The sequence below is a fragment of the Ruditapes philippinarum genome, unplaced genomic scaffold (genome assembly GCF_026571515.1).
Source record: "Ruditapes philippinarum isolate M1 unplaced genomic scaffold, ASM2657151v2 ctg58_1_1_1_1, whole genome shotgun sequence".
Lineage (NCBI taxonomy): Eukaryota > Metazoa > Mollusca > Bivalvia > Venerida > Veneridae > Ruditapes > Ruditapes philippinarum.
The window spans coordinates 364,867-392,821 of NW_026857083.1; the positions used below are offsets into that span (position 1 = coordinate 364,867).

The 27,955-nt window shown below is 34.6% G+C and overlaps 1 protein-coding gene across 1 annotated transcript; it reads left to right on the forward strand.

Moving 5' to 3' along the window:
• The first annotated feature begins 1,291 nt into the window (after positions 1-1,291).
• Positions 1,292-27,705, forward strand: LOC132748722 (myotubularin-related protein 2-like). The gene is made up of 16 exons (XM_060738340.1): positions 1,292-1,588; positions 8,624-8,705; positions 8,971-9,065; positions 10,163-10,273; positions 11,744-11,845; positions 12,140-12,223; positions 15,199-15,273; positions 17,721-17,795; positions 20,590-20,778; positions 21,841-21,932; positions 22,652-22,745; positions 23,204-23,410; positions 23,738-23,830; positions 24,209-24,325; positions 25,244-25,423; positions 25,930-27,705. The coding sequence occupies exons 1-16, from the start codon at positions 1,361-1,363 to the stop codon at positions 26,080-26,082; spliced, it is 1,977 nt and encodes a 658-aa protein (XP_060594323.1). The 5' UTR covers positions 1,292-1,360; the 3' UTR covers positions 26,083-27,705.
• The last annotated feature ends 250 nt before the right edge of the window (positions 27,706-27,955 follow it).

Below are 27,955 nucleotides of genomic sequence, written 5' to 3' on the forward strand. Positions count from 1 at the left end.
CTATTTCTAAATACTATTATAAATACTACAACATCTACAGTAAAATAGTTTGTCAGAGACACACATTTTGGTTATAACTGAGATTTGTTGCTCTAGATTGATTATATTTATAGTGATGTCTTCACTTGGGAATAACTGGTAATGTTAATGAGATTATTGTTATACAGTTTGGCTCCGCAGAGTTTTTTCTGTGTTCATCTTTTCCGTAGTTCACTATGATCTACTTCAATGGCCGAAATTTACATTCAAATGAGTCCATTAAAATAAGCGGCACATTGGTTTATTTATTATAGTTAAAACGCTCATATATACACTCTCCTCTTGGCACCTTTTTATTTTACATAGCACTGCAAAAAGGCGCTGTCCTTCTGGTACCTTGGTATGAAACGAGGAAGAGTAACCATTAACGATTCGCTTAAATGTCTGCATATTCATAACCGAAATCAACTCATAAAATCACAATTAACCCATTACCCGATATACACGCCTTTTAACGCCCCCCCCCCCCTTTGTTGTCACAACTGGTGAAAAATGCCTTATTTAGGCCCCCAACACTTGTTTTTTTTTAAAATGTTGTTTAAAAAAGTGGCCACTTTTCGGCGCCGCGATAGTCCCCCTCATCTCCAAGAAAATTTTGGACACGGGCATGAGAGGCTAAAAATGACGCCAGGTCGATCATAATGTAACGTGTAACCAATGATTAAAAGCCTTTGACTCTATCTCAATCTATTGAAAAGTTGCAGCACTTTGAAAACAATAATGCTGGAAAAAATCAACGCAAAATATGATTTTTGGCAATTTTGAGATTTCTCCTCGTATCCATGGTAACAGGAAATTTAAGTCTGAGCATGTTAATTGTTACAAAGTGAATGGTCCAGTCAATATTTGTGCCAAGTTTGATCAGTATTGAAGCAGTTTTTATAGTTTTATAGCAACTTGAACTTGTAACGGGCGACTTTTCAATGAAAACAGCCATTTTTCACAATACAGTATGCTCATGCAGTAATGGGTTATATTAATTAAGCGTTTTAATATTTAAATTATTTATTTTATTATAATTTATTACAATAGGTTAAGATTTCAACGTCTGAAGTCGGGCTTGAAGGCTTTGGTCACTGGCAGCATTAAAGTACTATTTATTTACATGTGTAGATTCTTTTGGAATGTAAGGCGGTAGACCCGTTCTGTGTACTCGAAGTATGACGGAAAGCGCCGAGAAGATGCGATTCTTTGTGTTACTTGTGGCTATTGTTCTTTGAGTTCATTTTCCGATAAAAATACTCTTCAAATAAAAGATAAACCCGGAAGTGAAACTTCCAAATAAGAAATAAATATGATTTGCAAATTAATGTAAAAGAATATGGATAAGAAATATAAAAGCGACCCTTATGATACAAGCCAAAGAAACCCACAAAGACTAAGACAAACAACTGCAAGTATGGATTCCATAAGTAACTCCGTTTCAGAACAATCAGCCTCATTTCCCATGAACGACTCGTCGAGTGAAAAAGATACTGGATCGCCTTCAAAGTCGCTTTGCTCCTCTGCTTCCTCGTCATCAGAAAATGTTCAAGCACACGAAATGAGAGTAAGTTGTCCAAATCTGGTGAGCTTTTGTACAATATTCCTCAAAAACCACACAGACGCTTGGGGGTCAGTAGCCTAATTAATTTGGCGTGAACGGTTTGACCCATTTTACAGACTTTTTTTTCTTACTGTCAAACCGTTACGCCTAATTTTAACTGTCATTTTTACGCACGGAAAATCTACCGGTAACACTATCGATAATTTGGACTGATTTTTACTGCTTAAACCTGAAAGTAACTTCAATTACCTCTAAAGATCAATAGAATATAAATTTTAGTACTAACTTCTCCTAGAAAAAATATTAGATTGTACCTGCCTTAACGCATACATGCGATTTATTTCAAATTTGTACTGTCTACTCTATCTTCGGCGGACATGTTATGACGTCATCGTAAAAAATCGATTCCGTGAAAGCTGGTAGTAGCTACCAGTGTGTCTAGCAGGTAAGTGTGGGTTACGCATGAAGATTAAATTAAACAAAATATCGGGGGAAAATAAATCTATTCATTATTTTTTAATAAATGTGTGCATTATTAAATACTATTGAAAAGTATCATTGTATTTAACCTAAAATGTAATGGTCGCAAATAGGCTCCGTACAAGTACTGTTGTTTAATATTTTTTAAACATTTTAATACATGTACTCAACATTTATCAATTGGTGGTTTGCCTTCTTGTTTACTGCTAATGACTGCCAAATGTCACTCTCGGATAAAATACTGACTTCATTTATACATGCATATTTATATGACAATTAAGAACGTAAAAGAAATATTGAAGGAAACTAATTGCAATGACAGATGCGATTTTAACCTGAAACCCGTAGATTTTGGTTCCTTCCCTGGCAGGCTTCCCAAGACCCTTAGTGACCCAAGTGATCTTTTACTTGCCAATAGCACCACATCTACATCGTCAATAAAGGATCCCCCAATTCATGGGCCATCATATACTAATTGACACCTACCACAAGGCAATTTACCCCAAATCGATTTCCCACATGGTACCAGACATTACATCATTTTACCATGATTACGATTTGATCTGTGCTGCAGCAACTTACACCGGGATAGATCCTTCAACCATCCCGCCAAATTACCTTGTGGCTCCCAAAACCAATAAACCACCTTATATGAGTGATCAGTCTATGGTATGCAATCAGCTAAACTACCAGATAAATTAAATTACCCCATGGTAGTTCTTCTCTGATTAACCACCAGATAAATTTAATTACCCCATGGCGGTTCCTCTCTGCAGCTACCCTCACCCCCACCAGTACTAACTGGTAAGAGGCAGGCTTTTATTCCCTAAGACTTATTCCAACTACAAGGCATACCCTCAACTCAAGTTGATTTCCTACATGGCATTTTGGATCCAAACACCATGATTACAACCTGATTTTCCCCAGATCGATATCCTACATTTTATTCTATCCAATTCCCCTCCCCCCTTTGGGATTAGAAGAACCACACATTAAAATAAACATGATATCGACCCAACCTTGTAGTCTAAACACCTAAAAGCATTTTATAAACGTTTAGGGCTACCCTTTGACCTAAGCTTAATCAACTGTGAAAGCCTTCTCAAACTTATCTTCAAGTTCCTCAATAGCCTCTATCACAGTTTCCCAAGTCACGGAAGAGTTATCTTCATCAGAATGAACTTCATAACTATCAGTACTGACTGAAGAAACCCTCTTTCCTTCACAACTTTCACTGCGTTTGCTCCTACCAAAAATGGCCTCATGGCTCTGTTGGTACTTACGGACCAATAATTTGGCTTGTTCGACCGTGGATGGATCATGCATGTAAACATGGAACCCAGCTTGTTGGTCTAATAAACCATGGCAAAACCTACTTATAACCTGACTTGTTATAAATTGGGCACACACCCCCTGAAAGGCTTTATCTGCTAAGGCACGTAACCTATCTGCAAAATCATCAAGAGATTCGCCCGGGTTTTGAAAAACTTAAAATTGCCCTTGAGCTGCCTCTGGTGAGATTTGGTCACCAAACCCAGCCTCCAGTTTATGGTAAAGAAGCATACAATTGCACTTCACCACTTTATGTAAAATGACATAATAATCTAAAGCTTTGCCCTCTAACGTCCAGCACAACGCACACAGTTTATCCTCATTTGACCACTGGCACATCTCAGCATATCTGGAAAACTTAAAAATGAAAGCTTCCCAACTGCCATTGCCATCAAATGTTAAATTCGTGGGCATTTTATCTAACAATAGTCTTGACCTGGCTGTAACAGGATAAACTGGTTCCCATCCCCCATGAGATAATGGCTCAAACTCATTATCATCCAATGAGGTGGTCCCCTGTTCTTTCCATAGAGAATGCTCAGACCCAAAATCAGCAGGAATAGCCTGGGGAACCCTAGGTGTGGTAAACATATGCCCATTATACCCCATGCTATCCCCACCCATCACAGGTCTACCTTCTCTACGCCCAAATACTGAAGTGCTTTTCACCCTTGCTGACCCTCTGGCCACATCAGGCTTTACTGCCCCAGGCTTTAGTTCCGAAAAGTCTAAAAATGACTGATCCAAGGACCTAAATGACTTATCCAAGGACCCTTCCCCTTTAGAACCTCAGTACGATGCTCTAAAGCCTCCTGTTTCCTAGGGAATTTTTCCAAAACCTCATTTGGTGAAAAATCTATCATATCTAATTCCTCACCCGTAAACTTTTTACGACATATTGCAGACAATATGTCGCCTGTGATATCACCGCCAGCCCCCCTTATAGATAGGAGAATAGCAGCAACCTTCTTACTAACCCCCGGAATTTTAAATTTTCGGTCAGACACTTTAACTCAGAGTTATGGCCCTTGATTAGTTATGTAGTATGCATATAGAGTAAAAATCGTTTCCGGAGTAGTTCTCTGCAACTACTGGCTGGAATTCAACTAAACTTTATGGGAATCATCAATATCAGGAGGAGATGCGCATATTGTCGGCTTGTTCCAGTCAGACACTTTAACTCAGAGTTTTGGCCCTTGATTAGTTATGTAGTATGCATATAGAGTAAAATTTGTTTCCGCACTACTTCTCTGCAACTACTGGCTGGAATTCAACAAAACTTTATGGGAATCATCAATACCAAGAGGAGATGCGCATATCGTCCGCTTGTTCGGGTCAGACACTTTAACTCAGAGTTATGGCCCTTGATCAGTTATGCAGTATGCATATGGAGTAAAAATCGGTTCCGCGCTACTTCTCTGCAACTATTTGCTGGAATTCAACGAAACTTTATGGGAACCTTTAATACCAAGAGGAGATGCGCATATCGTCGGCTTGTTCTGGTTAGACACTTTAACTCAGAGTTATGGCCCTTGATTAGTTATGCAGTATCCATATAGAAAAATATTTGTTTCCTCGCTACTTCTCTGCTACTACTGGCTGGAATTCAATGAAACTTTATGGGATACTAAGAGGAGATGTGCATAATAAAATGTTTTTTAAACGAGCGTTTGCAGACAGCTAATACGTGGGACATGAGGATATAATGCTCGAGTAGATATCTAGTCGAAAGCATGTACACCGTTTGGATACCGGCTTGACAAGCGCTCCACGCAGAGCCGGGTTCAGGTCTCGTATTGGTTGGACAGAACGCAAAATTTACTTTCGGTTTTAATTAAATGTTGATTTTCATATTACAATGAGATGTATAAATGTTTATTCTGATTGCATCTAGGAGATAATTCTAATCTATTGATTTACATCGGAAAAGTCACGGTAAGGTTCATTTAATAATGATTTATAAAGGTTTTATTATACAAGGGTTATCGTGTTTACATTTTGGAGTCTGCAATCTTTACTTTATTGAGACTTGATGGTATACGGTATTTTTACATATATGTAAAAATTGTTTGAAAATACCCTATGGTCTCACTTACTAACTTAGGTAAAGAGTCGAGTCGGCCCTATACTAACTTGGCCCACTTTTAAGAAAACTTAGTGTGAAAGTAGGCAAAGCTTATGAACAGGGAAGTCAAATAAAAATAATTCATTTTATATTTTTTTGTTTGAAAGTGTCATTCAGTATTTTATGCAGCACTTCCAGTTTGACTAGTCCCCAGCGCACTTCATCTTAGATTGGAACATAATAGGATAGGGAACCATTTTCAAGCAGAACAGCTCTGCTTTTATTGTTAACTTGTAAATTGAAAAGTTGCCATTGGGCCATTATCGGAACAATTGTCGTTTATCATTGTGTCATGGCACTCAACATGAAATGATACTGAAAAATTTCACTGATAGGTATGGATAGGTATGGAATTCTATATATATTTAAAGTTCGTGTTTGTGTGGCTTGTCTGTTTATTATATATATTTTTCTTTTTTTTTTAAATTTAATTTCCTTTAAAATATACACATGTAGTCTATAGTCGTCAGCCGAGCAACCCAAAGCCTGGGACAGCTTTGTCTGATTACTTTCATGTTATCAAGGCAAGCTGTATAAAATGAAAAGTAAGAGATATCAGGTAAATTATTATATAATACCACATTTTTCTTCTACAGAATCAAAGTTTATTTAGAAGAAATGTGTTACGTTTTTTCTTGCAGATTCGTTAAAAATCAATATAATGGAAATATGTTTCCTTTTGATGCTTTTTGTTTGTAAAGTAATCTTCAATAAAATATGAAATAAAGGCAGGGCTCTCGTTAGCATTTTGAGACTGGGGCCAGGGTTCATGCAGGGGGGGAATTTTGCATGATTTTCAAATATTTTTCATTCAAGGGGGAATTTTTTTTTTTCAGTAAGACTTGAAATTATGCGACATTTAGGAATGCTAAATACTGTCCAGAACGTCTTATTTATATATACATACTAATTTCCGATTGCTGTTCGCGGAATACATACTAATTTCTGGTTGCCGTTCGCAGAATATATATTCGCCAATCAGCGTTTTCTATGCCAGTTAAATATTAATTTCAAGGGGGATTTTTTTTGGTTTTAGGGGGAAAAAAACATACTTTTTTGGTGGGGGAATGGGGCCGATATTCGGCCCCAAATTTTACCAAACGAGAGCCCTGAAAGGCATATTTACTTATTATCATAAGCATCTAATTAATTGTGAATGACATCATTAACTCATTAGAGATGACAAATACAAATATATTGGTCAAAAATGCTACCTGCGCAGAGTTGGAATAGGGCAGAGCTGACTCAGGGGTCTGAGTACATTTAAGGCCCGAGCTGACCCTGATTCCTCAGTAAAAAGTGTCCGGAAGCAGAAGTTCACTTGCTCAAAAACCATCTTATATCGATTCTGAGGAAAGTGGAGCATGCTGACCACAAACAGGTTTTTTTGTTAAATTTCATTAATTATGCCCCCACTTCGAAGAAGAGGGGGTATATTGCTTTGCACTTGTCGGTCCGTCCCGTCCATCGGTCCGTAGTCCAAATGGTTTCCAAGTGATAACTAAAGAACCCTTAGGCCTAGGAACTTCAAACTTGGTATGGTGATTGGTCATGACCAGTAGATGACTCCTATTGATTTTGGGGTCAAGGGGTCAAAGGTCAAGGTCACATTGACCTCTTGGGTAAAAACGGTTTCCGATCAATAACTAAAGAACCCTTAGGCCTAGGAACTTCAAACTTGGTATGGTGATTGGTCATAATCAGTAGATGACCCCTATTGATTTTGGGGTCAAGGGGTCAAAGGTCAAGGTCACATTGACCTCTTGGGTAAAAACAATTTCCGATCAATAACTAAAGAACCCTTAGGCCTAGGAACTTCAAACTTGGTATGGTGATTGGTCATGATCAGTAGATGACCCCTATTGATTTTTGGGCAAGAGGTCAAAGGCCAAGGTCACATTGACCTTGTAAGTAAAAACGGCTTCTGATCAATAACTAAAGAATGCTTAGGCCTAGAAACTTCAAACTTTGTATGATGATTGGTCATGACCAGCAGATGACTCCTATTGAGTTTTGGGTCAAGGTGCCAAAGGTCAAGGTCACATTGACCTTGTAAGTAAAAACGGTTTCTGATCAATAACTAAAGAACGCTTAGGCCTAGGAACTTCAAACTTGGTATGGTGATTGGTCATGACCAGCAGATGACCTCTATTGATTTTGGGATCAAGGGGTCAAAGGTCAAGGTCACATTGACCTTGTAAGTAAAAACGGTTTCTGATCAATAACTAAAGAACGCTTAGGCCTAGAAACTTCAAACTTTGTATGATGATTGGTCATTGCCAGCAGATGACCCCTATTGATTTTGGGGTCAAAGGTCAAGGTCACATTGACCTTGTAGGTAAAAACGGTTTCCGATCAATAACTAAAGAACGCTTAGGCCTAGGAACTTCAAACTTGGTATGATGATTGGTCATGACCAGTAGATGACCCCTATTGATTTTGGGGTCAAGGGGTCAATGTCATATTGACCTTGTACTTAATGACGGTTTCTGACCAATAACTCAACAACTCAAGTTGCCTTGGTTGATATTTTTATATTAAACTAAAAATGCTTTTGGTATACACATTTGAAGGTCTTATGTAATATAACAACTTGGCTGTCATTAATGAGGCCTACATGATTCATAAAATTTATGCATATATTATTTGGTAAGATTTGTAATAACTTAAATTGCTGCACACAACCTATGGGGTCACAATAATTATTACCTTGTGACTAGTCATGACCAGTAGATACTAGATAACCCTTATTAATTGTTTGTTCACTGGGTCAGAAGTCATGCATAATAACCTGATCACATGACTAATTGGCTGTCGATAGGGGGCATACATGTTTTACAAACATATCTTGTTATTCATTTATCCATTAGATGGGGGTAAAAAAGAATGAACATTTTTAATCTGTATACATTTAGTGAAGGAAAACATGAAACAAAGCTGAAGCTGCTGAGCACCTGATGTTTTGGGGTATACATGTACATGTGTAAAACACACACTTAAATTTTGTAAAATGAATCTAATGTGTGTTTTTTAATGGATAAGTGTTAACACTGCATGCAGTGCTCATGACGAAAATATCCACTGTTTTATATATTATGCAGGTCTTCAAAGAAAACTTAAAGCATAACAGCCAGTCTGATGAACCCCCTATGTTGGATGGAGAAAAACAACAGGAATCAACATGTGAGTTGTCTGTGTATAGGCATATCCTTTTCCAAATTTTTTACTTATAAGTTATTGAAAAATCCCAATTTAAACCTGCAAATATCCCAACATTTTGAAGATTTCCCTCAATTAGGTCATTTTTTAGGCAATTATTATGAAAAATTTCATTAAATGTACAATGTACATGCATGTTCATGATCTTCTCACTAGTATTTGTAAATCATTGTCTTTACAGTGACAATTGAATTTTTCTTGTACATGATTTTATTTTTGTTTTGGATAGGGAGAGAGGTGACCTACCTATGTCCTTATAGTGACTTCATCAAAGGAAATTTAACCATCACCAATTACAAGCTTTACTTTAAGAGCACAGATAGGGTAAGAATTAATACTAACTTTATGAGGCGCGTCACGACAAAACCAACATAATGGGTTTGCGACCAGCATGGATCCAGACCAGCCTGCGCATCCGCGCAGTCTGATCAGGATCCATGCTGTTCGCTTACAGACCATAAAACAAGTAAAGAAATTGACAGCAAACTGGTCTGGATCCATGCTGGTCGCAAACCCATTATGTTGGTTTTATCGTGACGCGGCTCATATCATTGTGTAATATTATAATCTGCCATTGGGTTAAATAAAGGATTTGGAAATGCCAACCCTCTGGCCATCAGTTCTATCTGGAACTTGAAGTATATGTGTAGGAAACATATAAAAATGATCCTTATGGAGTGTCAGATAAGCCTATTTGTCAGAGATAAGATTTTCTAGCACCAATGTTTTTTTTTGATGGAGTTTTTTATTGTGGTAGTGAGAATTTTCCAAATGGTAGAGTTACACAGTAAGATAAAGATTCATACAAGAATGTGCCATGTTTTTACCTTACATCGAGTCATGACAGCAGGGCATTATAGTTGAGCTGCGTCACGACAAAACCAACATAGTGCGTTTGGGACCAGCAAGGATCCCGACCAGCCTGCCCCTCCACGCAGTCTGATCAGGATCCATGCTGTTCGCTGTCAGTTTCCCTACTTGTAATAGAGTTTGTTAGCGAACAGCATGGATCCTGATCAGACTGCGCAGATGCGCAGGCTGGTCTGGATCCATGCTGGTAGCAAACGCATTATGTTGGTTTTGTCGTGACAGCAGGGCTTTATACTTGTTTTGTGTTGATGGGGGGATACATGTATGTCCAACACACAGTGAAAGAATTTGGTGGCACAATGATGTTGCCTTCCAGCTGTTATGAAATGTTTGAAAAGCTTTTAGTCAAATCTCCTTTTCTTTTTTGATTGGGAGCACGGATTGCAATAGAAAGATGCATAACAAAACAAATTGACTTTACTTTGGGGGATATAAATGTCTTAAAACAACTGTTCAATAATACTCTTTTCATAATAATTTTAAATAATGTTTTATATACTTTATTAGGTATACATGTATATGCAGCCAAATTATTTTTTTTGATTTCACAGGAACCTCCATTTACACTTGATGTACCCCTTGGTGTAATCAGCCGTGTAGAAAAGATAGGGGGCGTTTCCAGCAGGGGAGAAAACTCCTACTGTATTGATCTAACATGTAAAGTATGTAAGATTATTTTAAAGCTACTCATTTCAGTATTTTTAAATGATTCAAAAAAATAAAATAAAAGAATTTGTAGTGATTGAGGACCTCATCCATTTACTAATCCATTTTAACCCTGTCCATGCTTAATACCTTAAATGGACTTGTCCATCTTCCAATTTAGATAAGACCATTCATCAATTTTAGGGGGAAAATTTCAAAATATGTAATGTCTGAATAGCAGTTGAAAGATAAATCAAAGCAATAGTAATCACCACTTTGTTGACAACATAATAATTTCGTAGATATATTTAGAACCTTGGCGTAGAAATATTGCATGCATTGAGTTATTGGAAGCAATATGGTAGAAATGTAGGTGTTCCACCATAAGTAAACTTCCAAATAATCAATATGACATAACATAAATTTGATCAAAATTTGACCAAAATATAAAGATGTAACATTAAAAGCACATTCATACCCAGGAACATATGTCTATGAACAAAGTAAAGACATTTTTATGCAACTTTTAATTATGTGTTTAATTACAAGTAATATTATAAAGCCTGGAATGCCACGAATTGAGTTGGTAATCATTTTATAATACAATACACATTATTGTAAACAAAACGTATTGTAAGTGTTTTGGAAACATTGTGACCAAACTATGAAACACTACTGATGTATTACAGACAGACTTTGGAAACTCTACCTGCTTGAATATGTTAACACAATCTGTATTTTGACATTGATAAGAAACACTAATTTTGTTTTTCGTACAATTATTTAGTATTGGAAAAAATGTTTATGTCCATTCGGTATCAATTCAGGCCAGAAACAAACTGTTACGCATTGTTTATATAGTACTCCCCGCGGGTACAGCGTCCTTGTCCATTCTGATGTAATCAGAAAATTTGTTTCTTTACACATTGAATGCCACCAAATACTGTTTCCACCATTAATGTGAAAGTGGAAGTGCTGCTTTTTGTGAATTTGGATAGAAATTTTTAGAATTTTTTTCATTTCAAAAAAATTCTGTCATTGATAGGAAAATCCAAAGCTGCCGTGACATGTAGTGACATCATATTCTGTTACAAAAATTTATACTGAATCCAAAAAGGGCCATCAATTAACAAACCACGGTACCAAAGTGCTCTCCGTTTAAGCTCCCATTCAAAACATTGCTATCTGACCATAGATGTTTCTAATTTAAATCATGGAGTTATTCTATGAATGATATGTGTATTTTAAAGTCAAGATGCGACAGCTAAACACAATTCAATAAAATAGCAAATACAAGTTCTTTTTATTTGTACAATTTGCTGGAAATAATAAGGACAGTGGTACCATAGGGGACCATCCTACATTGTGTATTTTTATAATGTAAATGATGTTCTTGATGTTGCCATGCAATGTATTTCTCAGAAAATGACTATTTCTGGTTTATTTATCAGATTGATCAAAACTTTATTATTTTATTTTGTTGCTAGGATATGAGGAATTTGAGGTTTGCGCACAGACAGGAGAATCATTCAAGACGTCTCGTCTATGAGAAAATACTTCAGTTTGCTTTCCCATTAAGTAATAAACAGGTAAAGTTTCCATTTATATCTTAAAGATGTATCCTCCAGGTAAGTGAATCTCAATGGTCAAACTTAAGAAAATCATTTTAAATGTTAAAAAAAAAACAACTATTGTACCTTTTTAAAGTGAATATGAAATAAAAGTTACTTTCAAGTGAAATTATTTTTTATGTTTTCACTCATTGTATTGAAACGCAAATTTGTAAAATAAAATTTCTGTTTTTTAAAGATAGATCTATATACAAAGAAAATAATCAATATTTCACTGACAACAAACACATATCTGCTATCTCTTGTTTACAGCAACTTTTTGCCTTTGATTTTAAAGAGGATTATGGAATAAATGGATGGACAGTGTATGACCACGAGGCAGAATTTAAGAGACAGGTATGTATTAATACATCTAAGGACTACTTTATGTATGCTGATAATATATGTCTGACAGACAAGTAGTGATTTTAGTTTAGTTTGAAGAATTAGCTGTTGGATCTATCTTGTAATTTCTTGCCTTTTTGTCTGACAGTGTAACCACTGGAGTAATTGCAAGAAGTCATTTTTTTTGAAAATTCAGATTCATTTTAAAGGCCTATTATGCCTCAAAACTCAAATTTTTTTTCTCAGAAACTTTCCATTTTTGGTATCTTCTTATAGTTTCTAGAAATATACTCGTTTTTCATATACATAAGATGTCTTTTGCTACTTTTGCTTTGTCAGCAAATGGTATAATTATAGTGGATTAGTATTTTGTATGGAAGTCAAAATATCACTTTGTTTATATGTTGCTACATTGTAACTTTAGTACACATGAATGCATGTTCAGCACTACTTTCTTGAGTATTTAAACAAGTAGCATGCTCTAAATTCTTTATTGAAATATTATTGAACACATGGTTGACATTTCTAAAGAATAAAATAATATAAATTTCTAGGCATACTGTGCCTTTAAAAAGATTATTGGTTTGCATTTTTGAACAAGCATGTTATTGCATAGAAACATTAAAGGCACATTTTTCCTTCCTAAGAAAGGGCACACACGAGTTTTATAACATTTAGATAATGGTATTAGAGCATGTTAGATGCTAATCACCTGATGACAGTAGAAATGAATGTGACATTTTTTGTCATAAAGGAAGTGAATGTAAACATAGTCGTATTTTGACTTCCAAAAAACATACTAAAACACTCATATCTCATTCTGTACTAATTGCCAAAATGCAATAGAAGCAAAAAGATGGTTCAGGTAATTGGCAAATGAGTATTTTTTTTTTAATTTAAAAGGGATTAAAAATAAAAGCTTTTGAGAAATGAAAATAAAAGCATTCCTGGGCCAGTGAGGCATAATTGGCCTATTAAAAATGGTAACTTCCCACTGTAAGATCTTGGTAGCACAATTGTTAATCTGTCATATTCATCTAAACTGTCTAATATAGTTAGGCAAGGAGAGGAGTTCCCACCTAGCATCAGCATAATAATTGTTAATTTTCAAGTTGATATTTTATTATACAGTAAAATTATTCACCACACATTATTTAGGAATCATGATTGTTGATCATTATCCAACGTTCATAACTTAAGCATGGATTCTAACCAAAATGACCCCTATTTATTTTGAGGACACCAGGTCAAAGGTCAAGGTCACAGGGGCCTTGACTGAAGAAAGCTATTTTGCCCAATAACTAATCCTTCACCCACAATCTTCATATTTAGTCATGATTAGTAGATGACCCCTATTGATTTTGAGGTCACCAGGTCAAAGGTGGAGGTCACAGGGGCCTTTACTGAAAAAATATTGTCCACCCAATAACTGTAGAATCCTTTGACCAACAGTCTTCATATATTGCATGCAGGTTAGTTATGATAAGTGATGACCCCTATTTATTTTAAGGACACCAGGTCAAAGAGCAAGGTCACAGGGGCCTTGACTGAAGAAAGCTATTTCGCCCAATAACTTAAGAATCCTTCACCCACAGTCTTCATTTTGGCATGGAGTTTAGTCATGATTAGTAGATGACCCCTATTGATTTTGAGGTCACCAGGTCAAAGGTCAAGGTCACAGGGGCCTTGACTAATTAAAGCTTGTCCGCCCAATTACCTAAGAATCCTTTGAATCGTGATTGTTGATCATTATCCAACGTTCATAACTTAAGCATGGATTTTGACCAAAATTTGTTACGAACCTTCCTAAAAATTTGAGGTAAACTTTTAATAGCTTAAGAGGCATTCAGTCTCAACAGTAAATACAAATGTTCCATGGAAACTTCACACATGTCTCTTGGATCATAATTGAAGATCATATATTATGATTTATCCTTCAAATATGTTTTTATGCTTAACTATTCCCTTGTGATAGCAATGAAGTATTTCTTGTAAAAGTTTTGCATGCAAGTTCTTTTTCCTTAACCATTGACGGTTCACTGACTTTATCGATAGGGTGATAATTGTAGGTCACCAAATTGTATGTCACTAAACAAGACGCCCACACTCTAGGACTGAATTTTTCCCCATCGTCAAGTATGAACATTCATGCATGGCCATTGTTTAGCTGTCAGGCACAGAGGATAGTCAAGTATTCAAGACAACTTAATTATTGATGGTACAGACTTGTTCTTGGTTATTCCCAAGTTTGCTCTATCAATTAATTCTTTTTTGATGCCATATCATTTGTTCATCTGGAATGAATGGAATTTAAAACTCGTTTACAAGCATCCTGTAAGGAACGGAAAAGGATGAAGTAATGAAGTGTTTAATGATATTTTAGATGGTTTTTACATTTCAACCTCATAACATATTTATATTAATATCAACATTAAAGTTGATTTAGTCATGCATTCAATATAAGGTATTTTATCAGCTTGGGGTTTTAATTTTTAAAAAGCAATTTCCTGTTAGCTATTGTATATTCTATTCTTAACTGTTATCACTATGCAAGAATTACATTTTTATTGTTTTGCGTTTGTATAGCTACTTTATTTTTGCAAAGGATTGGTTTGTCATATGTAATTAATTGGGGTTTTTTTCGTTATGGAGGACCTAAAAAAACTGAAAAACAAGTAGATTATTAATTTAAAAGTCTCAAATTTATTTCCCTGTTAGATGTGCTTGTTTCTGTATTAGCCACATGTTAATGTGAGGTAATGAACTGTTAACTTGCGAGAACAAAAAAAGAGCCTCAGCCACCAGTATTGGGCATGTCCCTGCCGTCTGACCAGGCTCTACACTGTTGGCTGACTTAACTTTGAATTTCTATTTTGCTATCACCAATATCAATAATGAACAGTCCCAAAAAATGAAAACTGGGTGAGTTGCTTTAAATAATTCAGGACATTAAGGGTTTATTGTTTATTTGAATTTTTTATGAACAGGGCGTACCCAATGATAACTGGAGAATCAGCCGGATGAACGAGAAGTACGATGTAATAGACACATATCCTAGTCTGGTAAATAGATTTCATTTCCATTATCTTTACATGTGTAGTTTCATAAAAACTGAGCCGTGTCACGACAAAACCAACATAGTGGGTTTGCGACCAGCATAAATCCAGACCAGCCTGCCCATCTGCACAGTCTGATCAGGATCCATGCTGTTCGCTTACTAACCCTATAACAAGTAGAGAGACTGATAGCAAACAGGATGGATCCTGACCAGACTGTGCGGTAGCGCAGGCTGGTCTGGATCCATGCTGGTCAAAAACTCATTATGATGGTTTCGTCGTGACACGGCTAAAATGATCAACTTCTCTTAGAACACAAGACCTGTAACTATGTTAAGCTTGGGTTAGATTTGGTGTGAAGTATTGTGTAGTGAGCCTCTAACAAGTTTGTTTAAATCAGGACTTTGGTGTAAAAAGTGGCCTGCCCTATGGTTAACTTGAGTGCACAGTCTAAAAATCAAAATCTTCCTGTCAGAAAGTTGAAGGCCTAGAGCTTAAATGTTTATTACAGTTTGTATGTAACATAATCTAGTTGTCCCCTTTCAAGGTCATTTAAATCATGGACTAGAGGTCAAATACGGCCCATGTCAAGCTCTAGGGATCACTTAGTTATTTATAGTCTTAGGGTAGTGGGTACCAAGGTTCTCAATTTTTCAAGTTGTGTTACTAAAAAACCTTTGTTTGCCCCCGCCATGTAATGGCCGGGGCATATAGTGTTACCCTGTGCCGTCCTTCTGTCATTCCGTCATCATCAGTTTCCGTTCATTATCTTAAGAATGGTTGCACACATTCAACTCAAATTTGACACATGGATATGTCATGATAAAATACAGGTCAAGTTCGAATTTGGTCATGGTTCGATGATTTTTGGCAGAGTTATGCCCCTTTTACTTTGAAAATAATATGAAATTTCAGTTTCCGTTCATTATCTCCCCAAGGGTACAACACATTCAACTCAAACTTGACATATGGATATGTCATGAGAAAATACAGGTCAAGTTTGAATTTGGTCTTGGTTCGATGATTTTTGGCAGAGTTATGACCCTTTTACTTTGAAAATAATATGAAATTTTCAGTTTCCGTTCATTATCTCCCCAACGGTACAACACATTCAACTCAAACTTGACATATGGATATGTCATGAGAAAATACAGGTCAAGTTCGAATTTGGTCATGGTTGGATGACTTTTGGCAGAGTTATGCCTCTTTCACTTTGAAAATAATATGAAATTTTCAGTTTCCGTTTATTATCTCCCTAATGGTACAAACACATTCAACTCAAAATTTGACATATTGATATGTTTTTGGAATGCCCAGGCCAAATTCGAATTTGGTCATGGTTCAATGATTTTTGGCAGAGTTATGCCCCTTTTCACTTTGAAAAATAATATGAAAATTTACAGTTTCTGTTCATTAATCTACCCAATAGTGTTACATATTCAGCTTAAATTTGACATTTGGATATGTCAAAAGAATGGGCAGGTCAAGTTGGAATTTGGTCATGGTTTGATGATTTTTTGGCAGAGTTATGTCCCTTTCACTTTGAAAATAATATAGATACATCTTAGGAATAAGCAGTTTAAGTTTGAATTTGGTCTTGGTTCAATGATTTTAGACAAACTTATCTTTTCCTGAATGTTGGAAAACTTTTTTGAACTTTCAGTTTCAGCACTCATAAACTTTTAGCCATTATTTTGCTACAAATATGCAATATGCTATTTTTAAAAGCGTTAAGACTGAATAATTTCAGTGAACTTGAACATTGTTATGAAAATGGTTTGTGTTAACATTGAAAAGTTTTAAGGGCTTTTGAACTTAAAATGAAAAAAATAATTAATGCACCATCTGAAATTTTGGCTGCATGCCGGGGCATCCGTGGCATGATGACACATTTCTAGTTTAACATTAAATTTATTGTATCAATATTAAAGGAATTCAACTGAGGTCCAAAAGATTAAAAAACATAAAATTTTAATTTCTTATATAGATCAGCTGGGACACCTGAAACAGAAAGATATGAAAGAGATAATTAAAGGTTATACTCAAAAATGAAATCATAATTTTGTGCTATTCTTAGCCCGGTTTGAGTGAAAAACGTTCCAACGACTTTAAATTTAGGTCATTTTTTACAATTAGAATAATTATTCTCTAAAAATGGATTGAGCAAATGATCAGAAATTTTGCACACAAGTTATTGGTCAAGACCGTCATCAAATGCAACATAAATCTCGAAAAAATATAAGTCCTTCCATATAAAAAAACCTCAGTGGAGTCCCTTCAACTTTTGAATTTAAAGAACATATGTCTACAAAAGTCATTAGCATTCATGATAATCTGCCATGTTATTTGTTGGCGCTAGTCTCCAAATTACCATGTTTGAGATGTCCATGAATTATAATTTCTGTATTTTATTAGTAGATGATTGTTGATTGTCTAATATTTTCCTATTGTAGATGGCAGTTCCAAAGCAAGCTTCTGATGATTTTTTGAAGCAAGTGGCAACATTTAGATCTCGCGGCAGGATGCCGGTAAGATAAAAATGTCTGTGTAGAGTGGTCTTGGGAGTTATACATTATATTATCACATAAACCTGCGGCGCAGGTGTGTAATAAAGTCACGTAATAAAAAAGATATCACACTAGTGTAATAACACTATGACGTGACGTCATTTGGGCTATATAGAGACATAGCGTTAAAGCGCGCTAATGTTAGCATACACAATAGTCGCGTCATTGAAAAATTACTCATTTTAACAGTTTACTGTTTTTATTTTATATATGTGATAAATAGAATATTATATTTGTGTAGATTCAATACTAAATTTATTGAACTCGTTGAATAAAACAATATCATGCTTGCCATAGTACGGTATTAAATTACACTCATTTAATACAGTACGCTCAGCGCGGCTTTTGCAAAACCCGCGTGACCCCGCGGATGAGGTTTACCGCGGACGAAAATTTGCTCAGATATTGTCCACGTGACCCCGCGGACAGAAAATTTTCACCACCGCGGACATAAATTGGCGGCTGAAACCGTTTCCCCGCGGAACGCAGCGGTAAATTGCGGAGGAACGCGGCAGTCAAACACCGGTCAACGCGGTGGAGACCTTAAATTTTAAAAATTAATTACTGTATTTAAACATCAGTATACGTACGTACTGTAACATGTACTGTACATATAACTATATGTAAAATTTGTTTGTTTGTTTTCTTTTTTGTTGTAATAAAAATACATGTACAAATGCAGTGTATTTTTTGTTCTTCTTCTTGTTATTGTGTTGGGTAATGTATAATATGTATTCGACATCAAGATAAATCATTGTCTTCGCAACTTCATGGTAGTGAGAAACTTGAAGTCAAATAATGAAAAATTCGGCATATGACATTTATGAAAAACATACCACATGTACAACAATTGATATGCCAGCTTTTGTTTCTTATTTAAAAACTTTGAAAACGTAACCCTCAACAATTTATTCAGGCAATATTCCAGGACTTCTCTTTCAATTGTCAGATGCGTTTAACGGTTTTTGTTTATTTGCATGTTGATCATAAAGTCTTACATTTTATGTGGAACTTTAAAAGAAAGCGTTTATTTCACCAAAATATACATTAAATGATATTCTTGATTTATCTAATTACAGGTGTGAGCGTAATGTATATGTTTTAAAGTTTGTATCAACTGTTGAAGTTTATTTTCATTTTTGTTTTAGTAGTTTGTTTATTTGTTCTTTTTTATTTTTTTATAGATTTTTTTTGCAGAATTTTGTTAAACTTGACGTTATACTTTTTGTTATTTTATTATGAACAGTATGCATGTACATACATGTATATAAGGCAAACAAGCACATGGCAGTTATTTTCTAAGAACTTCCATCGACCGATTTTCAAGTTAAAAATATTTCATTTTATTTTTATCTTAAGATATTATTGTTCATAGGAATAATAGTATTTGTAGACAACATGTAGTTTTAAGTACATACAATTGAACGTATTTAGATGGTTTAAATATATTTTTCTTTTATTTCTAATATATGTACATGTATTTTATTTATGTCTTGTCTTGTATTCACACTCATCGACCTCTTACAGGACATGTACTGTAGCGTCAGTCATCATTGAGAAATCAGCAGAAATGTCCTTTTTTACTAAGTATCATATTTATGGCTCCCATATAGTTTAACAGCAATAATATTTTGAGAACCACAAGGAATGAAAAAGTAAAGATGACAGTGATAAATGACGATTTCAGTTGTAAAAATATTGGTATGTGGACGAATAGTTTTGTGGACGTTTATAATAAAAATATTAAAAACAACAACAAAAACAGGTACAGCTGTAATTATTTTTATTTCAAATTCCGTTCAAAAAATTTAACGTATAATAACGTTTAAGGAGACGATTGTGGTCAATTTTCAAGTCATTGTGTAAAAAAGATGACGTTAGAAAATAATAAAACGTCTATTATTTTTGGAGGTTAATTTATACTGACCAACTGACCATGGCGTTCCCCCGCGGGAAACGGGTGACTGATTTTATCGACGAATGAAGAACGGTCGTCAGAATTTTGTCCGCGGTGGAAACAACTGAACACCGGGGATCGCGGGGGAAATTAGGCTTTCATCGCGCACGAACCCCCGCGTTTGTCCGCGATAAAAAAAAATCGTCCGCGGTGGTATCGCGGAAAAAGCAAAACCCGCGGTGAGCGTACTGTATCCTCTATTACTGTAATTCGATGTTGGAATATATGTACACTTGCATAACATAATTTTATTCAACTTGTTCAATAAATTTAGTATTGAACCTTTACTCATTCGGTATCTTCTATTTATGCAATTTGATAATTAACACTTTTTAAGTAGCACGCCTCTCGATTGCTCGTTATTTTCATAAAATCTTAAAAATTGTTCAAATGAGTGAAAATATTGCAATGTATACTAAGTAAGTTATTTAAAATTTGACTAGCTCCTACTGTCCATAGAAATTACATATATCTTGTCAAATTATGCAGAATTTTTATTACTCAGTTACATGGTAGAATTTTGATGGTAAAGATAGTAAAGTGTGTCATATGTTGCCCACTTCATTCAATATCACCTGGATTGTGAAAATTTATGTATTTCTTTTAACAGTAATTACATACATGTATTTCTAAAAGCGGTTTGAAGGATAATATTACTCTTTTGGAATCATGCCACTTGGCTTCCAATGTTGTACTAATCAGATGTATAGAAACATTTTTTTCGTCACATTTATTGTGTTGTCTGTATGTAGGTTTTGTCATGGATTCCTGCTAATTTACTATGTCATCTGTATCTAGGTATTATCATGGATTCATCCCAAAAGTCAGGCAACAATCACCCGTTCTAGTCAGCCATTGATTGGCGTGGCTGGTAAGCGAAACAAGGACGACGAGATGTACGTACAGATGATTATGGATGCCAACGCCCACTCAAATAAACTGTATATCATGGACGCGAGACCCAGTATGAATGCAGTCGCTAATAAGGTATGGTACATATTTTGGTTTTGTAACCATTACATATAGAACTCATAGCCTACGAACATATTACCTAGTCAAGCATATACAAAAATGATGCAATTTCAATATTTCATCATAAAATGTGTTTACATTAAATATGGTCTAACCTGTTCAGAAGAATTTTTTGTAAAAAAAAACTAAAATAAACTAAAGTTTAATATTAATGTGTTAAAATAGTAAAGGTGATAAAAGGGCAAAGCAGAGGTTAAAAAAATAATGACTTTATCAACATTTTGCTGAACATACAATGTATTTAAGTAATCACATGTAATTATTTTATCAATGTTGAAAAGTTTCTTTAAATTATAAACATTACTGTCTTGAATTTTATTGTTTGAAACGTTTGCCATCTGTAGGTGTGCAGCTTTAAGTCTTGAAATGATGTAATTCTTAACTGGCTTGAACTGGAAGTGACATTAGCCTTTGCCACCAGTAAGGCTCCCACGTTTACAATTTTTTGTAAACGTTTACAGGCTTGCTAAGAACCGAAACGATACCGTTTAAATGGTGGTACCTCTATGTACTATACACACCATGTATTTGAGTCGCCAAATGATTTTTTTCTTTCTATATTTTACACATGTACAAATAAAGAATGCGTAGGGCTCATCACGATTGAGTCAGCACACATTTTTTGCATTGTAACCCCATTTTTACCAAAAATGTATTATGTCACAAGCAATTTTGCACCGTAATGCTGTGTGGAGGGTTGTAAACACCTATTTTCCGTTTGTTTACTTTGGAATAAACCATTAGAATTGATAAAATCCATGATTACAGGCAATGATTAAGAAATTTTGTAAGACAATATGGTCATTTCGATTAAACGGTAAACAATATCACAAACGTTTATGAATGAAAATCGAAACGAATCCGTTTAAACGTGTAATCAGGGGGGCCTTAGTCACCAGTATAGAGCTAGGTCAGCCTTCATATTTGTTATTCAAAACATAATATGGCCAGTAAATGAACACAGAAAAGAATATTCATACAGTATTCATATTATCCTTTCATATTACCTGCTTACAGGCAAGAGGCGGTGGTTTTGAGAGTGAAGATGCATACACAGGGGCAGAAGTTGTCTTCCTTGATATTCACAATATACATGTGATGAGAGAAAGGTAGTAGCAACAGTTTTCTCCCTTTATGTATACAGATATAAATATCTATAATATATATATACTGGTACATTACAATTTTAACTTTCTTTAAAAAGGCAATGGCTGAGTGGTCAGTCACTGATTTCAAATCACTTGGTAACAACCGTTGTGGGTTGATTCCTGGTATATACATACAATTGTTTTTATTCCATCTAATTTATGAACCCACGAAAATGCCCGTTTTGATGAAACCACGAAATTTCATGCCCACGAATATAAGTGAATTTGCAGTACATAGAAGGTTAGTGCTTCTACTCTTGTACTTAAAATGATGCCTAGATATACACACTGAAGTCTGCTTCCATCAATAATTTGAATAAAGCAAAAAACTTGACATTTGACCTTTACATTGTTGGCATGACTTAAAACCCAAAAAGCCAACAACAACAACAACAAAATCAACAGAAAAGTCATAAGCATTTAAGCTCCACATTGTATATTTCTGATAACAAAAGCATCCATACCTGGCTACAGAGAAACAGATTACCAGGAAAGCATATTTATATGCCCACTATTTTAGGGGTAGCGTATGTGTTTGCCATTATTTGCCCGTCCCTCTTATTGTCTTGCTATCTGGCTGACTGTATGTAGATTGATGAAACCATAAAATGTTAGGGCATCCATTTTCTATGGACACGTTTTTAGTTACTAATAAATGTGTCATTACCATGTCTTTGCAGTTTAAGAAAGTTGAAAGATGTAGTGTTCCCAACTATAGATGATTCAAAGTGGTTAAGTAACATAGAATCAACACATTGGTTAGATCATATCAAGGTATGTGGTATTGAGTTAGGTAGAATCTAGACAGCTTTTGTATCATATTAGATTATGTGATACTGGGTAAAATTGAATCTATATATTGGTTGGATTACATGGTATACAAAAAGTACAAAAGTTTTGTATTCATGTACTAAAAGTACATTTTTTTCTGTGTTTTTATGTACAAAAAGTAAATGTATGTTGAGTTTTGTTATACAAAAAATAAATTTGTGTTGTGTTTTGTTGTACAAAAAGTACATTTTTGTTGTGTTTTAATGTACAATAAGTACAGACTCCCACTTTCTGCAACCATATTTTCAAAGATTGTTCTTGCAATAAGGGGTATTTTCACAAATTTAAAGAAATCTCCCTATTTTTTTTATGTCAGAACTTTCTTCTTTGTTTAACAAAAGACAATTGATTTAAGTTAACATTGCATTTTTTTAATTGTTTATACATTTAAATGTTCACAGCAAATCCTGGCAGGAGCTGTGAAAGTGGCTGACAAAGTTGAGAACAATAAGACGTCCGTGTTGGTACACTGTAGCGATGGCTGGGATCGTACCGCACAACTGACAGCACTGTCCATGATCATGTTAGATCCTTACTACAGGACCATCAAAGGGTTTGAGGTCCTTCTTGAGAAAGAATGGCTTAGCTTTGGACACAAGTTTGCTCAGGTTTGTACTATTTAATGATTGATAAAGGTAAAGATATAATATTCTTTCATAAATAAAGTAGAAAACACTGTTTGCTGTGTCATTTGTGCTTGGAGAAAAGATAAAGAATTGTCATAGTTTAGAAGATATTAAAATATTATGTTTTATAGGGTTGGATATTTGTGAAGATACAACATTTAGATTAAGTTGAGATATTTATTATATTACATTATATGATATCATATAGAGGGCGGGGCATGGTGGAGATATGACATTAAGATTATATGTTATAATGAAGAGGGTTGGAAATTATGAATTAAATTGTAAAGATTATATATTATATTGTAGAGGGTTGGACATGGTGAAGACAAACATTCTGATGCTGATAGATCTCCAGTCTTCCTACAGTTTATTGACTGTGTTTGGCAAATGACAAAACAGGTATTTCAATCTTTTTTCTAATAATAGACATGAATTATGAACTACATAATGTTCAATTTAATATAGTTATAGATTGAACATGTGTCCAAAATTACAGACCATTCGCTCGCTCTATTTTTTCCAGAATAATTATTCTAATTGTGAAAACTGACCCAAAATTGAAAAGGGCTGCAATGCTTTTCACTCAAATCAGGCAAAGCACAAATATATGACTTTCAATTTATTATCGTGTATTTGTGTATATTTCATAATTATCTTTTGCATATCTTACTGTTTTAAATGCCCCAGTTGATCTATGTAAGAAATTCAAATTTTATGTTTTTAGGCTTTTCAGACCACAGTGGTGTTCCTTTAAGATTCAATAACTTTTTCTTGCAGTTTCCAAATGCATTTGAGTTTAATGAGCACTTCCTGATTACAATCTTGGACAATCTGTATAATTGTTTGTTTGGAACTTTCCTGTGTAACTCCGAGGCGCAGAGATTTAAAGAATTGGTAAGTTTTCCATTTTCAGTTGATTTTATTTTATATGACAATTTGCTCTAGGACATTGAGTGTATTGGTCATTTGGGTTTTAGCTTTGATTCAAGCAAGAAAAGTAGTCCATCACTTGTGGAGAAATTGGTAATAAATGGTTAATTATCCAGGAAAGCTGGTTAATTGGACGGACCACCAAGATATGACCGAAATACATGTATGTGTTAAATCAATGTTAAAACTAAAAAATATTAGTCTTAGGGTAGTGTTTGACTTCAGTGCCAAAACAAGTGGAGATTTTAATGTACAGATATTTTTGAATGGCTCAAATTTATGTAATGCAAATAAATACAGAAATAAATTACTATTTTGTTGAATTATGAGTTTAATATTATAATAGATTTTGATGTAGTTATAACTGAAATCTTCACTTATAGATCCACCAATGGAAGGTTTTTTGTGTTGTTTCTAATTCAATATCTGCACCAGTGTGTGAAAATAATTCACAATAGCATTAAACAACATTATGATTTTTAAAACGGAAATCTGTACAATTTTACTTTACTGTTAGTTGATTTTATGTTTGTGACCTCCATGACAGGATGGTAAAGCTCACTGACTTCTAATATTGAGTATTAGCGGGAAGTTAAGATAGTTTTGTGTGAGGAAACTATGCTTGATCTGATATAGAGTATTAGCGGGAAGTTTAGATTGATTCATGTGAGGAAGCTATCCAGCCAGCATATGGAAGGTTGATGGATCTACTCAGGAGGTCTTTCCTATTTGAAAATGTGCACACATAGTGGCTTTTACTTGACTTTCTCCACCAGTAAAGCTAAAGGTTACCCAATGATCAATATACTTTGCGTAACTTGAAAAACCAAAATGAAAAAAAAAGAGGAATATGTATAACCATAAGTATTTTAACTATTACAGAAGGTAAAGGAGAACACACAGTCTCTATGGTCATTTGTTAACTGTCAGATTGACGAGTTCATGAACCCTTTGTATGCAGAATATCTACATAAACATGTGCTGTTCCCAGTAGCCAGTCTACGACGTATCGAGATCTGGACTGGTTACTACTGTAGATGGAATCCCAGAATGAGACCTCAGGTACGTAGTATATTTTTCAACAATCTTATACATTATTCTGTTTAGTAAATGCATATCTACTTTAGTTAAGTTAGCAACATGGAAGTACAATGTATTGACGAATTTCGTGAATTGACAGAAATCGCTGAAATTTCCTCTAATTTATAGGAAATAGACAGATTATGCAAATATATGCCTTCTCAATGGATGACAAGTACGGCAAAGATTATATACCTGTATTTTACTCCAGGGATTTATTTATTTTGATAATATGAATTACGTAAAATAAATTTATTAGTATTGGTACAAAATCAAGGAGTATTGGCTTGATAATGTCAGATTCAGATAGTGCAAATATAAGATGGCTAATTTAAAATATGTTCAGATACAATCGGGAAGACTCTTTATATTAAATGCTTACCTATGGGAACAGAAACTAAACTCTAATAAACAGAATATGCAGTTTTGGATAAAGAATGTTATTTGAACTACTGTACTACTGTTCATTGTTTTTCTTTTCATATCAGGAACCAATACATCTCAGAAATCGTGAACTTCTAGTATTACGGGCCCAACTACAACAGAAAGTAGAAGAATTACAAAAAGAACTTGAGATAAAGAACTCTCGTGGAATTTTACAGAGTTCCCCGCCCAGAATGTCCTCTCCAGTGAACGTTTAGTAGTATTTTATAGGTTCATACAGACAATTAGTATACAAATGATGAAGAGGGCCAGTTTCCTAAAACAGAACAATTTCACATATGGAGCAAAATATGAATTCAGCATGAAAAGTCTAAATGTCATTCATTGGAGGATATATTCAGAGCTACAAAAATAAAACATTTATTGAAAGGACTTGCTAAAAACTGAAAATTTAGCAAAAATTTTGTCAATTTTGTTCCCCAAATTTTATCATCTTTATGTGTCAATTTAGTATTTAGAATAAGTCAAATTCGTTTTTACTAATAATAACTTGCAGATAATTGTTTTCTGATAATATGATATGCATAAGTCTGTGACCATGAACTATTGTGGTCTTGACTTTAAATTTGTGAATTGTCTATTTCTGAAAAAAAATGCAAATAATGTAATGCAAAAATAATCTTGGAGGAGACAAAAATAATATTTTGTTAGATCTTAACTTTGTGGATTGACAAAAAATAATCTGGTAGGGAAAAAATAATTATTATTTTTTATGTATGACTGGATACTAACAAGGACTTCAAATTTAGGAAGCACTTGAGTGTTTTAGTTTCAAAACATTTCTTTGAATTTGTCAGTATTGACAGATGGTCATCAGAAACATGGCGTGATATGAGTGAGAAAATTTACATTGTTCATTTCGGACAGTGGCTTTAATCATGGCTTATACAGTCGGGAGATGTTTTCTGACAATGTGACATTCTCATATTGAAGGATTTTATTATCAGTTATAAAACTCTTCTAGTGAAAGATATTTTGAGACATGAGCTTCCTTCATAACACATGTGACAAAATCAGTATTTCTGACATTTGTGCACTATTGGTCAAACTATGACCTTTGTGCACTATTGGCCGAGCTATGATCTTTGTGACCCGTTCTGCATTGTTGTCAGCAGTGGTGCTGTAAAGGTTTAAAAAGATGCAATATACAGTGAACGTTTGTTTAAATGTTATTATAGTATAATTTATATGTAGTCAGTTTGTTAAATAAACAAAACCACACAAAAAAATGTAAAATTAGCAATGGCAATAGGCCCTTACATTTGTATTTATTTATATTTTTGTGCCTAATGAGGGTCCAACACCACTAAAAGGTAAATGGCACTTAAAAAGAGTACAGACCCCTAAATTTTGCATAATTGTGTTGCTAATCTTTATTTTCATCCTTGTTAATGAAATACATGTGGAGACTGTTGTAAGTCCTTTTTAGCTCGACTATTCGATAAGAATAAGTAGAGCTATTGCAGTCACCCGAGCGTCGGCGTCGGCGTAACCACTTATGTTAAAGTTTTTGTAATAGTTCAAATATTTTCAAAGTCCATAGACATATGGCTTTGAAACTTTGCACACTTGTTCACCATCATGACCCCAACCTGTAGACAGGAGGAGGTAACTCTATCAAGCATTTTGACAGAATTATGCCCCTTTTTCGACTTAGAATTTACGTTAAAGTTTTTGTAATAGTTCAAATATTTTCAAAGTCCATTGACATATGGCTTTGAAACTTTGCACACTTGTTCACCATCATGACCCCAACCTGTAGACAAGAGGAGGTAACTCTATCAAGCATTTTGACAGAATTATGCCCCTTTTTCGACTTAGAATTTACGTTAAAGTTTTTGTAATAGTTCAAATATTTTTAAAGTCCATAGACATATGGCTTTTGAAACTTTTGCACACTTGTTCACCATCATGACCCCAACCTGTAGACAGGAGGAGGTAACTCTATCAAGCATTTTGACAGAATTATGCCCCTTTTTCGACTTAGAATATACGTTAAAGTTTTTGTAATAGTTCAAATATTTTCAAAGTCCATTGACATATGGCTTTGAAACTTTGCACACTTGTTCA